The sequence below is a fragment of the Stigmatopora argus genome, chromosome 16, assembly GCF_051989625.1.
Source record: "Stigmatopora argus isolate UIUO_Sarg chromosome 16, RoL_Sarg_1.0, whole genome shotgun sequence".
NCBI lineage: Eukaryota > Metazoa > Chordata > Actinopteri > Syngnathiformes > Syngnathidae > Stigmatopora > Stigmatopora argus.
In genome coordinates, this window is record NC_135402.1 from 10,717,891 (window position 1) to 10,733,312 (window position 15,422).

At 39.4% G+C, this 15,422-nt stretch overlaps 1 protein-coding gene across 2 annotated transcripts in view; it reads right to left on the reverse strand.

Annotated features, from left to right (window-relative positions):
• bcr (BCR activator of RhoGEF and GTPase) overlaps positions 1-15,422 on the reverse strand; it is a 92,757-nt gene that overhangs the window by 19,708 nt on the left and 57,627 nt on the right. For both annotated transcript variants that reach the window (XM_077623610.1, XM_077623609.1), the window contains exons 5-8: positions 8,602-8,709; positions 7,680-7,740; positions 7,538-7,590; positions 5,244-5,384 (exon numbers count right to left, since the gene is read on the reverse strand). In XM_077623610.1, coding sequence (XP_077479736.1) covers positions 5,244-5,384; positions 7,538-7,590; positions 7,680-7,740; positions 8,602-8,709 — 363 coding nt within the window. The remainder of the gene's footprint in view (positions 1-5,243; positions 5,385-7,537; positions 7,591-7,679; positions 7,741-8,601; positions 8,710-15,422) is intronic.

A 15,422-nucleotide genomic window follows, 5' to 3' on the forward strand; every position in this document is an offset into this window, starting at 1 on the left:
CTGTGTTTATACAGGTTAGCGTGTGTGAATGTGCACGTTCATGACAAAACAAAGACACGTTTATGTGTGCATTTAGGCTTTACAGTCCCTATATTGTACACGCGGCGACTGTTTAATTAGGTAGACGTCAACGGGGCAGCATCCTCCAGATTTAAAAAAAAAAAGGCTTTTAAAAATCATGCAGTACCAGAGATTGCCACTAAAGGGTTGGCTTCAAAACAGAGCTATTGCCGATTGACCACCATTAAAAAAAAAGAAATGAAAATAAACCTGTTTAAATCCTGGTACAAACTTGAAAGTTGATGAATGTTTAGTTCAGTGTTTCCCAATTACTGTGGCACAGCACACTGGTGTGCCGTACCAAGTAAATACTGTGCTATATACACATTTCTACTGTGACTGAAAGCGCAACACCCCCCCAAAAACAAAGAAAAAAAACAACTTGCCATCACCTTTGTTTGCATTTTAATTATGCAGCATCTGCTTGTTTGCCCCCTAACCTTCAATATGGTCAGGCTAAGGGTCTCTGGGGGCTACTCATAAACTTGTCCCCTCACAGATGCCCTCACAAACTACAAGTTGCTTGCTAATACTTCATTCTTATAATTTATTAGTTCTTGGATACATGAGGACTCATACATCCTTTTTCATTATTGGTTATTGGCTAGGAATTTTTGTAACCAGTGCAATTTCTGATAGATGTTCTGTTCATTACAGTGGTACCTCGACCTACGATCAGCTGTACCTACGACATGCTCGAGATACGATGAAAATTTAGATCGAATAATTCGCCCTAGATACGATCAAAATTTCGATCAAATAATTCGCCCTAGATACGATCAAATTTTCGATCGAATAATTCGCCCTAGATACGATCAAAAATTCGATCAAATAATTCGCCCTAGATACGATCAAAATTTCGATCAAATAATTCGCCTGAGATACGATCAAAATTTTGATCGAATAATTTGCCCTAGATACGATCAAAATTTCGACCAAATAATTTGCCCTAGATACGATCAAAATTTCGATCGAATAATTCGTCCTAGATACGATCAAAATTTCAATCGAATAATTCGCCCTTGATATGATCAAAATTTCGATCGAATAATTCGCTCTAGATACGATCAAAATTTTGATCGAATAATTCGCCCTAGATACGATCAAAATTTCGATCGAATAATTTGCCCTCGATACAATCAAAATTTCGGTCGAATAATTCGCCCTAGATACGATCAAAATTTCGACCAAATAATTTGCCCTAGATACGATCAAAATTTCGATCGAATAATTCGTCCTAGATACGATCAAAATTTCGATCGAATAATTCGCCCTAGATATGATCAAAATTTCGACCAAATAATTTGCCCTAGATACGATCAAAATTTCGATCGAATAATTCGTCCTAGATACGATCAAAATTTCGATCGAATATTTCGCCCTAGATACGATCAAAATTTCGATCGAATAATTTGCTCTAGATACGATCAAAATTTTGATCGAATAATTCGCCCTAGATACGATCAAAATTTCGATCGAATAATTTGCCCTAGATACAATCAAAATTTCGGTCGAATAATTCGCCCTAGATACGATCAAAATTTCGATCGAATAATTCGCCCTAGATACGATCAAAATTTCGATCAAATAATTCGCCCTAGATACGATCAAAACTTCGAGATGTGACCAAGCCAGGTGGCCATGGCACTGTCTTTTTTGCGTCTCTTTCGTGTATAAAATATATCTACGAGCACTGGGCTGCACATAATGAACTCGTTGTAATGGATGATATCATGTCGCTTGGAAATTCCTTGGAGCTGGAGGTTAACGAGGCAGATGTGAATGACCTAATCGCCGAGCACCACAAAGAACTCATGACACAGGATTTAATCGAACTCCAGGAGAGTGAACATTTGTTGCCGGAACTCAGTAGTGAGGAGGCGGTGGAAGAGGCGGGGCCCCTGGCTGCAAAAGATATCAAAGACATGCTCGCGAAGTGGCAAGAGTTTTCGGATTTTGTAGTAAAGAGGCACCCTGACAAACTGGCAAGTGGTCGCGCATTTTTGTATTGTGATGACATTTGTGCACGTCATTTTCAAAATATTTTGAAAGGAAGGCAAAAACAAACAACTCTTGATGCGTTCGTTTTGAAGACTCCGGCTGAACGTGCGGGTGGAGTCATCCCGTTACAAAGGTAAAAAAGATTAAAACAAAATTAAAAATTCAGTTTTGTGTGAAGTTACATTAAACGTTGAGTGTCTGTATATATTTATCAAAGTTATTTTAAATTTGTTTGTTCGAGTGAGTTGCCGTGGATAAAGTCCCCCCGAACTTCCCCCCCCCCCGCCTCCGTGTATGTCGCTGACTCTACCCTCTGCGAAATGCGTCTAATTTTACTTCTATTAAACACATTTTATTACTATTAAAACACTCGTTATTTATTACTTTGTCAATAGATGGCAAATTAGAACAAATAAAAATGTTTTTCCAATCCAATATCCTGTTTTTGGTGTTTTTCCAGAGGGTTGGAACGAATTAATTTGTTTTTAGTTCATTTCAATGGGAAACATTCGCTCGAGTTACGAAAAGCTCGACATACGATCTCAGTCCCGGAACGGATTAAGATCGTATGTCGAGGTACCACTGTAATTGGCATCTGTATAACCTTGAATAACCTTGGTTATAACAAATATTGTACTCAAGCTGTAGTGAGTAGCAATATAATGAGCACCATTGATATCCACGTGCAGCTTTCATGTATCTATCATAAATATTAGATGCTGGGTGTATTTGGTAAGGAGAGACCGGTATCCTGTAGGAATATAAAAGGGGGGCGGGGCAGGTAACAAATGCACATCTATGTGAGTGCACAAGAAAGTGTCTTTGTCGAGCCTGCAGTAATAACCCCCCCCCCATATAAGCAAAGGGAGGAGCAAGCCCAGGCCTTTTTTTACTTCTTTCTTTCGCCCACCCTCCGTTTATGAATAATTAACTTGGAAGCGGCCCGTTGAAGCGACGGCTTGGTGGCTCATTACCGACATTATGTACGGCCGTGTCATGAAAGCTTTCAATCAAGAAGCGTCCAATCATGTGCATCACGTCACCTTCGGGGATGACAGACTTGGGAGGGGGGGGTATTAGTTTATGAGAAACCACAATGGGTAAGTGGAGGAGAAGCCCCCGCTCCTTCAAGCAGGCAACCAAAGTGTGACCATATAAGGGCATATGCCGAGCTTGAGGGTGCGGATCTCTGACGAGCTAGAAGCTACTTAAATGTGATATTGACTTCAAGGTCATTTGAAAGGTGAGGTCATAATGATTTGTTATTAAAAATATAACTGTCACAAATGCCCTAAAACAATAACTACAATAAATGTGACATATTAGCTTTTCGCATTACATGGAAGACTAATTGACCAGCAATACAGACAAGCAAATATTACAATTATAGGATGCATAATACTAATACGTCTATCAATTTAGATGCCGATACGTACGTCCGCACAGGACTAGTATATATATTGTTATATATTTGTATTTCTGCGGTACTAAATATCACTGACAACACACAATTGTGCTCAGAATTGTATGTTAAAATGTCAGTAATTTGCGCCTTTAACAACACATGTACAGGAAAAAGTAATAAACAAAATATAATCCAAATTATATTCATTTTGATCAAGTAAAAAATATTTGAAATAATTTTAATATATTTTTCTCCAAGTGTAATATCGATGCTGCTAAATAAAGATATTTTGCAGGGAGCATGTGAAGCTCTTTTCAACTGTATAATTTAATTTAATTTTACTTCATGTTTTGTCTTTAACCAAAGGTTAAAATGATTATTTGAAATTGAAATCAATTGAAATGCTATTAGTAATCTGTTCAAGTGTCCCCTAAAAACTCCCCATGTTTGTGTTTGTTAGGTATTTTTAAATGAGGAAAAGTACCACTACGTTGTGGAAAACGCAAAAATGTAAATAAATAAAATACACGTGTTGCTATAGGTCGGGAACCTTTTTCAAAGAGAGAGCCATAAACAATTACTATTTTCAAATGTTATTCCCTGAGAGCCATACACACAATTTAAAAGTCAAAATACATGAAAATGTGCCAATTTTTTAGTCATTTTACCACTTTTAAAGTACAAAAAGTCTTTGAATTCTTTTGACAACATTGTTACGCTGTTGCTAATCAATGAATATCAATGAGTATCAATGAGAGAATAGATGCAGAAGACTCTAATGAAAAAAAAAAGTCAATGCCACAGTGCCGATGTGACGTTCCTATTGGTGCATTCGGGACTTGGCTCTCTCACCACCGGTTTCCATATTTTAGGTCAGAGCCATTTGCAACCATCAAAAGAGTCACATGTGGCTCCCGAGCCATAGGTTCCCTACCCCTCCCTGCTATAGGGGGATGAAAATAAAGGACATTTTGCTGGGAGCATGTGAAGTTCTTTTATACTGTATAATTTAATTTGACTTAATATTTTGTCCTTTACCAAGGGATCAAATCATTAATTGATATTGAAATAAATTGAAACGCAAGTGGACCCTAAAAACTCCCCATGTTTGCGTTTGTTCGGTGTTTTTGAGTAAAGTACCACTATGTTGTAGAAAACGCAAAAAATGTAAATAAATAAGATACACGTGTTGCTCATTTTATTAAAGTACTTTAAAAGTAAAACTGCCACTGTGCCCTTTTTTCCATTTAAAAGACAGCTTACGCGAGATGCACTTACAGCTCAAACCCTGCATCACAAAGGCAAAAACAGAATTTAAAAGATATATTTAAAAAAGAATTACGTTAAACTAGCAACTCGAAACTAGCATGTCTGAGAAATCAGGTTGAAAAAAAAGGAAGACCATTTTCATTCCCCTCTAAATTCAAAAAATTATGACCCTAGTATGAATTTTAACAACCAGGACGCACAGACCATTCATTCATTATCTGTACCATTTATCCTTACTAGGGGTGCCGGAACCAATCGCAGCTGACTTTTGGCAGGAGGTGGAGTACACCCTGTTGCCAGCGACCTCAGCGACCCCCACAAACCATTTATTGCTGTATACCAGCACTGATAGCTAAACCAATTAAATTACTTTTAATGTGGTAAACTACAGAAATGTGTCCATTTTGATGAAGTTTTTTTTCAGGCAAAGAAAAGAAATTCCCTCTTTACTGCTTCACCTTTGATATGGCAGTTTGACAGTAGAAGTTAATGGAAGGAAAAGTCTTACCTCTCCCTTTTTGACCGTCATAAGCTGCCGTCGAGGTGTGGACTCTTCGTTGATGCTGGACAGGAAATTCTGGGAGATTCGCAACGCATCCTGAAGAAGCGGGTGGTCCGGGTGGCTTGTGGGAGTGTGTTTAAGCAAGTCCTGTGTGCACAAAGGGTTACTTGAAATAGCAATGTGGGTTCCCTAATGCATAAAAGGACAATATCCAATAATGCACAGAATGTACATACAAGGGCTCTCACACTTGAATCAAATAGAGAAATAAAGCCCAAGTTGCATTTTTGCAAAACACCAGTCATTCTTTCCTGGCAAAAATGATACCACAGCTTTTGTTCCTCAGTAATAGTTTTACTGTTGATCATATTGCATGTGAAAAATATAAAGTCTAAGGGTTTTGTCTGCTACTAGTACACAGTTTCTACAGTACACGGTCGATTGGTCGCCGGTCTTTTGGTCGCCGGTCTTTTGGTCGCCGATCTTTTGGTCGCCGGTCTTTTGGTCGCCCGGAAGGTAAGTGATAGTTACCATTTAAATTGTTGCTCAAATTCCCTAAATACAAACTGCGAAATACTATTTAGTCATACTTAATGCCCTATTAATTATTAGGCTAAAGAAAAGCTCCAAATTTCCCGGACTTTTATTGAACTTGTTAAGACCCTGACTGACGTAGCTTCTTAAAGGGACAACGCATGTACATACAAACTCTTTTACACTCACACGTCGGCTCAGTGAAACTGCTCATGGCCATTGTTGGCTTTGATTGATGCGTACACCGTGTTGTTTTACCTTGTTTTGTCGCCGGTCTTTTGGTCGTCGGTCTTTTGGTCACCCGTTGTCGCGGTTGGGGCGACAAAAAGACCGCAACCAAAAGACCGGCGACCAAAAGACGGCGACCAAAAGACGGCGACCAAAAGACCGGCGACCAAAAGACCGGCCGACCAATCGACTACTTATATTTAAGGTTTTAACTGGCTGTGTTTCCCCATTCAAATAAAAATCACCAACATTTTACATATACACAAATGACAAAAGAATTTGCTTCATTGCTAACATCCCTAAAATTATTTACTACGAATGATAAGAAATATGGGGTGGCCCGGTGTTTAAGTGTTTAGCACGCCTCACTGTTTTAGGGTATGGGTTTGAATCCAGGTTAGCGTGTTCTCCCCTTGCCTGTCTGGGTTTTCTCCAGGTACTATGGTTTCCTTCCACATTCCAAAAACATGTATGGTAAACTGACTGGACACTCTAAATTGCCTACAGGTATGAGTGTAAGTGTGAATGGTTGTCCATCTCCTGCCCTGCGATCGGCTGACCTCTGATTCAGGGTGTGATGTTAAAATAGCTTTAAAATCGTTTAATTTTACAATTTCTCACGTATAAGCCGCCCCTGGTTCACAATTCACCTCCATATTCATGGTTTTAATAGGGAGTACAAATGTGTTACTTTGAAGGGAAAATCTTAAGAAAAATCATCGCACGTGGTATTTCTGAGATACTGTATCAATCGAAAGGATGGTCTGCTGGATTGCACATTCCGAAAGGGTGTTGCCTGCACGTAGACAAATTAAAAAAGGAATTCACTTGAGCAGTACAACCAAAAAGTGTGTCGTAGCGGTCTACTTTTCACCAAGTCTCTGGGTTCAATAATAATAGGAGATACACATTACGCAGGTATCAAAGCTGATATTTTAATGTTCGACCGCAAGACCTTCGATCAGCCTTAACGACTATTGGGACATGGTAAACACTATGAACACATGTATCAAGGCTACTCGCGTCTGGCCAGTCACAGTACGTCTAACTATGGTAAGATGGCGGCGCCCTGAGTGAGCAATGGCAGGCACAAGTAAATGAGTTCTTTCACATTATACGCAAGATACAGATTATTTTTTTATTGAATTTCCTTCATAGATGTCAAAATAAATTTAGTTTAGTGCTTTATCTGTTTATATTTTCTCTATTTTGAAATAAATGACCGAATCGGCCGCATTATGGCGTTTCGTCCTTGTCATCTTGCAGTTCCGTGCATGTCAAGTCTAATTTGTGCGCATATAAGCCGTACCCTTGATTCAGTCATCATTTTTTTCAGTTAAAAATATGGCGTATATGCGAGAAAATACGGTAAGTCGGACATTGGTCTCAATTAACTATTGCGCGTACTATTTTGTTTAGGGCTTTATGAGATGTCGACAAGGGAAACAAATGCTAGTTACACCACATTCATTTGATTCAATTTAAGTTGCAGAAAATAGCGCAACATCATTGATGTGGGTGGATAATTTTTCACTTACATGAAGCACGAGTGTGCTGCGTGTCACTCTGTCCACTGGCTTGTAAAGCAAAGCTGTAGAGAACACAGAGGAAAAGCAAACATTTCAATCAAGATTGAATATCGCAAATTTGATCACAAAACACTAAATCAAGACGCCTCACCCTCGAGAGAATTCTTTGCTGTCAGCTCTTTGCAGTCTTTGGGGCTTCTTACCTTCAAGTTCTGTTTGGACATGAGAAAGTGGTTGAGCACAGTGAATTGATATGAAAACACGTTGCTAAACAAAGCCCTGAGTTCACCCACTTCTACATGAACAATGCCACATTTAACTCCGCTGTCATGTGTTGCCACTCGCTCCATTAGCAACATTCTCAGATAAATATGTCATTGTGCATGTGGACAGCGGCTTCGGTGCCATCTTAGAACCCGCAGAAAAATAAAAGTGTCACATTCTCTGAATAACTAACTGCCAGCCATATTGCTTAATGAGCCGTCAGACTTGAAATGATAACCACAGTTAGTTTCGGTACAATCCGGCTAGGCAATTTATAGAGTTGCAATAAAACAAGAGTTCCTTAGAAAGGTGGTCAGGGATGGATTTACCGATTATACATTATTTATGCCGTAATGAATGAGGTTAACAATGGAATCAGTCAAAAATCAAATCAAATAAAATCAAAAGCCTTTATTGTTATTATACACAGCTGCGTATGGTGAAATTGGTGGTGTTACTCCACAAAGTGCGGTTTCCCAGTAAAAACATAAATAAGTAATATAAAAATATAAAAAGTCACGTGCGGGCAAGGTAAATTCTAAAATATTGCACAATCTAAGATATTGCACGATATTTTAAAATTTAGAATTGCCCGGACGTGACTTTTTATATTTTTATATTACTTATTTATGTTTTTACCTATGAATTTGTCCATTTCATCAAATAATATATATCCAAATAGCAACAGAGTGAAGAAATGGTAATATTCAAATCATTTCTGACATAAGCAGACAGTAAAGCTGAAAAAGTTGATCCCATCGTTAATTTGTGCAATGTTAAATTAGGTCCCAAAGTTTGAATTAAATTACCTCCGAGATTTCAGCAAACTGCATGTTGGCTTGACAGCACTTCTCAGCTGTCTCCACGGCCAGCTCGTAGTTGTCCACAAACGCCCTGTAAACTCCTAACTGGCTGGCCTGAAACAGATGAAAGGAGATGCTGAGTACATCTTTTTAATAAAAAGATTTTAATAAAAAAATGCATTTATTTATATATTTATTTATCTATATATTTATTTATTTATTTATATAAATATATTTATTTATATTTTAAATTTATATATTTATTTATATATTTATTCATTTATATATTTATTCATTTATATATTTATGTATTTATATATATTTATTTATATATATATTTATATATTTATTTATGTATTTATTTATATATTTATTTATTAACTTATTTATTACCTATCTATTCGTGTCTAAAATGAAATTTCCCAAGTATGAATAAAGTTATCTAATCTAATATATATATTTTTTTCCAGCAACACGCTTATTTATTTATTTATTAACTTATTCATTACCTATTTATTTATGTCTAAAATGTATTTTCCAGTGTCTGCATTCTCACTCTCTTGCTACTGTGACAATGAAATTTCCTGATTTTGGGACAAATAAAGTATCTAATCTAAAAACATTTAATACAGTGGGCCTGGAACCCAGCATCAAAGAAACAAAAACATGTCAATACTATCATATACTGCACTTTTGTGTAGTCCTTTTATACCATAGCACAGTGGCAGTTGGAAAACCATCTTAATTGGCCACCAAATAGAGCTGAACCATATTGGAAAAAAACTGCCATTGCACTTTTGCGGATTTGCAATCTATATTGTGATATTAAAAATTAAAGATTTTTCACCAGATGACTTGAATAGCTTGCCTCGTGGCAATACTGCAGGAAATGATTTGATACCACTCTTTTTTAAGAGAATCTAATCAAGTTCATTAAAATGCATTTAGGGTAATTAAATTCCGCAGGGGGTGCGAATTTAAGCGTGAATGGTTCATTGTTTCTCTTCGCCCCGAGATTGGCCGATTATCAATTCCGCCCAAAGCCAACCAGGATTAACTCAAGATCGCCCATGACCCCAATGAGGTCAAGTGCTGCAGAAAATATACAAATGGGCATTTATCACAGCTGTAATTTCCTGCATGTATGTGGTAATGAGAAAACAACTACATGTGACAACCCCGTGTGGTGTCCATTGGCACAATCACTCACAACAGTGAGCGACCGAAGCTATGAAAACACGTTGACAGTGCTGAAATTTATCTTGAAAGCTAACAAAAGGACAATCAATTGTGCAGAACAAAAGACACATGGAGATTCCCAAATAGTGCTCACGGGCTTTGTGTGAGAACCAGAATCCCACAGACGCTCACGAGAGCATATTGACCTACATAATTTAACTAATTGGTGAGCTTCTTGGGCAGGAAATGAGCTGTGGTATTTCTGATTTATTTCCAGCGTTTTCCAGGCCTCTGAAATCGGGATTAAAACCTTGACTGTGCATAAAATGAGTGTAATCACAGAAATGGCAGGATGCAGAAGAGACTAGAGTTTAGCCAAATAATCTGTAGAAGGTGCACTCATTTGGACACACCACGATGGTCCTTTTACTGGATTGTTACAATTTGGGCTTGCAAACCATAATTATATGTATTTTTTTTCTGTTTGGACGTGACAATATCTGGACTTGAATTTCTCTGTGCCACACACATGAGTGAATCTTCAAGTCTGGTGCCATAATGTGAATAAACCCCATCTTTGTGGGATTGTGCGCATAGTCAGTTTATGTTTGGGTGAATTTGCTTCTTAATGGCATTGATATTTCTAACAGAGGACAACAGACGAACAAAAAGTGAGCTTTTTATATTCGTGAATCTTCAAGCAAGTTCTTGCCAACAGCTAGTCAGAGCTAATCTATTTCATTCATTCATTTTCTGAACCGCTTTATCATCACCAGGGTCGCAGGGGGTGCTGGAGCCTATTCCAGCTGACTTTGGGCACGAGGCGGGTTAACACCCTGAATTGGTGGCCAGCCAATGGCAGGGCACGAGGAGACAAACAACCATTCATGCTCACACTCATACCTAGGTGCAATTTAGATAGTCCAACCAGCCTACCATGCATGTTTTTGGAATGTGGGAGGAAACTGGAGTACCAGGAGAAAACCTAGGCAGGCCCGGGGAGAACATGCAAACTCCACAAAGGTGGACCGACCTGGATTTGAACCCAGGTCCCTAGAACTGTGAGGCTGACGCGCTAACCCTCAGACGCTGGCCGCCCACTAATCTATTTCCCATACCTAAATTAAATTCAATAGACCTTTGGCTATGGACCCATCAGACATCCTTTTAATGTACGCCATGATAGTGGCAATGCACTTGCTGATTTCTCTAGTCTATAACAAGTTGAGAACCAGAAATCTATATACATATGGTCTCTCTTTAAAATGTAATTTTCTTATCTTTATTTTGGCTTGACAATCTTGGCCAGTCTCTGCTCTCACGGCAGCGCGTCACAATTGATTTAGGCAGAGACAATGTTTCTACTCATTAAGTTACCGCAGTTAGTTCTATCAATAAATGATGTTGTAGAAATGGCAAAACTTGTGGAGTCCACACAATTAGGTTTTTTTTCAAGGAATCCTTGATCAAAATTTAGTCACATTTCCCTAGGCTTCCAGAACATTATAAGTTCATAAAAGGTCAGATGATTTAACAATACAGTTTGTACAAATACAAGTTCATCAGAACTGTACCGACAACAGGATTAGAGCGTAATATTACAGCATTAGATAAGAACAAGAACCAATGAACACTACTATGAATGTCAACTTTGTGAAATAAGCGCATAGTAGCCCAAAATGGTTAATAACAAACTGGGTAAAAACTGTTTTAGTGGAAAGAGAATATGTACATTTAGATGACCTACACTGTACTGTAACATACGTGTCACTTAAGACATACCGTAAAACCTCTATTTGAACGGCACCGCTAATAAAATGGCACCTTGGTGGAAGAATTGAAAAATAGAACGGCACCCTCTAATTCAGGGGTCACCAAACTACGGCCCGCGGGCCGGATACGGCCCGCCGGCACATTTGGACCGGCCCTCTGAACAATACCAGAGACGCTATCGGAAATTTTTTTTTTTTTATTTTTTTATTTTTTTTATTTTTATTTTTTTTTTGGGATGCGGCCCGCTGGCACATTTGGAGCGGCCCTCTGAACAATACCAGAGACGCTATCGGATTTTTTTTCCTATTTGGCCTTGAAGACTGGGACATTTTAATCTTGTGTTTGGTTCATTGCACCCCTGCTGAGCCCACAAATCATCCCAGTGAAGCGGGGCTTCGCATTGCTTCTTTGGTGACACGCGCGGGGAGAGTGTTTCCCTTTGATGCATGCGGGCACGTCCACCGTTGCATGCACGAGCAGTGTTACCGAGACATCTGGACGATCGCAGGTGAGGGCGGAGCCCTGGGACCATCGCGGACTATTCAAGCATATTAAAACTGCAACCTGTTTGAGAATGGAATAATGGCGAAAAAGTTAGGTGAGAGAAAAATTGATTCAGAATGCAGGATATTTAACCTGGAGTGGACAAACGATTATTTTTTTGTTCAATGCAAAGAAAAGGCTGTTTGTCTCATTTGTCAAGAGACGGTGGCGGTATTCAAAGAATACAATCTTTCCCGACACTATGAATCCCGTCACAAAGACAAGTACGATAGATTGCAAGGCCAAATACGAGCAGACAAACTCTCAAAGCGAAAAAGTGGACTACTATCTCAGCAGAACCAGGCATCCGTTCGGGCCAGCTTTTGGGTTGCTAAATTGATAGCAAGCAGCGGTAAGCCTTTCACTGACGGAGAGTTTGTTAAGAAATGTATGGATACTGTCGCGGAGGAGGTGTGTCCCGAGAAGAAAGATGCATTTAATGCCGTAAGTCTGTCGGTGAGTACAATGACCAGACGCGTTGAAGAAATCGGGAGTAATGTATATGCCCAGCTGCAGCAGAAGACGAAATAAATTGACTTTTTTTCATTAGCACTGGATGAAAGCACGGACGTGCAAGACACAGCGCAACTGCTCATTTTTATTCGTGGAGTTAGCGCAAACTTTGAGATTTGCGAGGATCTGGCAGCCCTCCAAAGTCTCAAAGGGACTACAACGGGAGAGGATATTTGTGACAAAGTGTGCCAAACCATGGAGAAGTTGGACCTGGACTGGTCAAAGCTAGCTAGCATCACGACTGACGGGGCTCCTAGCATGGTGGCCGAAACTCGCGGTCTAATAATGGGACGCATGAACCGGGAGTTGGAAAAAAGGGCTCTCACCGCCCCGCTACGAGTCCACTGCCAAATTCACCACCAAGCACTGTGCTGCAAAATGTTGACGTGGGATTCTGTTATGACGGTTGTGGTGTCGTGCATAAACTTCAGAGCAAAGGGAGAAGATTGTGCATGGCAAAACAGAAAGTTAATGTTCCATGGCTTTTTCTGTTACAAACTGACACCGGCCCCCCATCAGAGAAGGGAAAAGTTATGTGGCCCTCACAAGAAAAAGTTTGGGGACCCCTGCTCTAATTGAACGGCACTACGGGGGAAAGTTTGAAAAATAGAATGGCATGCCGTTGAAATACAGGTTTTACGGTAATTTCCAAAATCAATCATTCCACTTAAAATTACAAAATAAAAGCAATACCGTATTACAAAGCAAAAGTATTGAGAATTCAAATTCTATTTTCGAGCCCCCTCATGGTGTACAGTTTCTGACTTCGGTGCAGGCATGCGTGGGCTCGATTCCCGGTGGTGGCGGTATGATGGTGAGTGTGTATGCTCGTTTGTCTTTGTGTGCCGTATGGCGGACTGGCGACCAGTCTTGGGTGTAGTCTGCCTATCGCCTGAAGGCTTTAGCAACCCCCGCAACCTTTTCTCTAATTTAAAGACAATATACAAGCTGATATAAACACATTTACACATAAAAATACTTGTTAGTGATCCAAGTGCTTTTCTTCTTTTAATATTTGCTGTGTTTTAGTAGAATGTAGCAAAATTTAATACACCAAAGACGCAGGAGTCCCGAGTCCTCAAAAATAAAATATGAAATTTAGGGTTTGCTTCGGGCTCGGGTGTGCAAATCAAATTAATTGCTTGGGGCGGGACCATTCCGAAAATTAATACCCATGGGCCGGTTTGGGTCGGGCAGGAATTTTTTGGGTGAGATCTTACCTCTAATTTATACCCTTTGTATAAACATAATAGATAGTGTTAGATAAAGATTGTAGTCATGACTCTTTGTACTACTATTTGTGCATCACTATTTTAAATTATTTATGAAACAAGCAACGATGTTAAGTAAAGCCTCATCTTGCAGCATAGAGTGAAGCGTATTCTCAGAGGAAAAACAGCGATGGTGTAATTCAACCCTATTTTCAGCCCTCAAACACGTGCATTTGACACTGACTTTCATGACCTGTCACCAGTGCTTTGCCTCGTCTTCTTTTCTCCCCAAACCCTCTTTTTTTGGTTCTGATGTTTCATGATTCTTAAGCCTGTCAAAGCTGCGTGCTTTAAATCCACTCGCCATCCTTGCTCGCCTCGAAATGACTCTTTAAAATCTCCACCTACGTTTCTCGCTTTCCGGGCTCCCTAATCTTATCCTCTAATACAGCCACTGTCGTGTAGACTTTAACTCTTATTTTGATTGTATAATGAGCAGATAAGTAGTTGCTGAAGGAAGAGAGAAAATCTGTGCAAATAAATACATCTCATCAACTGCATTAATGTATACACAGAGAGTGAAGACATTTACCTTTTGAAAATGAATCCATGATTACGTACTGGAAAAAGCATTAGGCAGCGATTTTTGTCATACTTAAATATAAAAGGTAAAACTGTTGCCTTGGACTCGCTAGATATAGTGAAATGCCCAGATGATACCAACTGTGAAGTGTAAATAAAACTCTTCTTGACTATTTTATTATTGCTTTTAACATTTGACAAAAGTATGGAATAGAAAGGGCACACAATGCTAACAGTAATTTAGCCTGTTTCTCTGCCTTAACTCCATTACTCATTCTCACGGTTTAATTTTTCCTACGTATTTTAAAATATGAGAGCCAGCCCTAATAGTTAACGAGCTCTCTCAACAAACAGCTCCAGGTCTCAGAACGTGAGCCCTAAATCCGGGCCACCAATTGGAAGCCTATTATTGCACAGTATGTTTGAAGTGTCCGAGATCAACTTATCAATTCACCAGCAGCTCATCGCAGCTTGTTTATTTTAGGCGAGTTAGCCAATGTCACACTTAAGGCGTCACTAGTTGGAGAACCAGAAGCCATAATCGAAAAAGCCAAATATGGCACGCGAGACATACGTTGTAAACCAAGAACTTTCACCTTTAGTTCCAAGTATGACAGCTTTCTCTGACTTTCAATGAGTCTCATTGTTATGATCACACCGAGACGTCGGGGAGATTCGGACCCAGTAGCGGGGAAGCAGGATAGAACGAGACAGGCTGTTCTCATGACAATAGCTTTAATGACTCAAACGCTTTACAAAATAACAAGGGCCCCAAAACATAACAGAACCGGAGTATGGGGAATAATACCTTGTAGCGATGTATGCTGTGACACGTGGTGTGTCACGCAGGAACGATCCGACAACGACTAACCATTTCCGTGGTACTTAAATACCCACATCAGGAAGTAATCAAGGATTGTTTGCAGCTGCTCTGACCTGACGGCAAGCCAGGAGGGACAAACGAGTCGCTCCTGACACTCATGGTGTCGGTTGGTTCAAGACGTGTGACTAGATACATAGGTACTA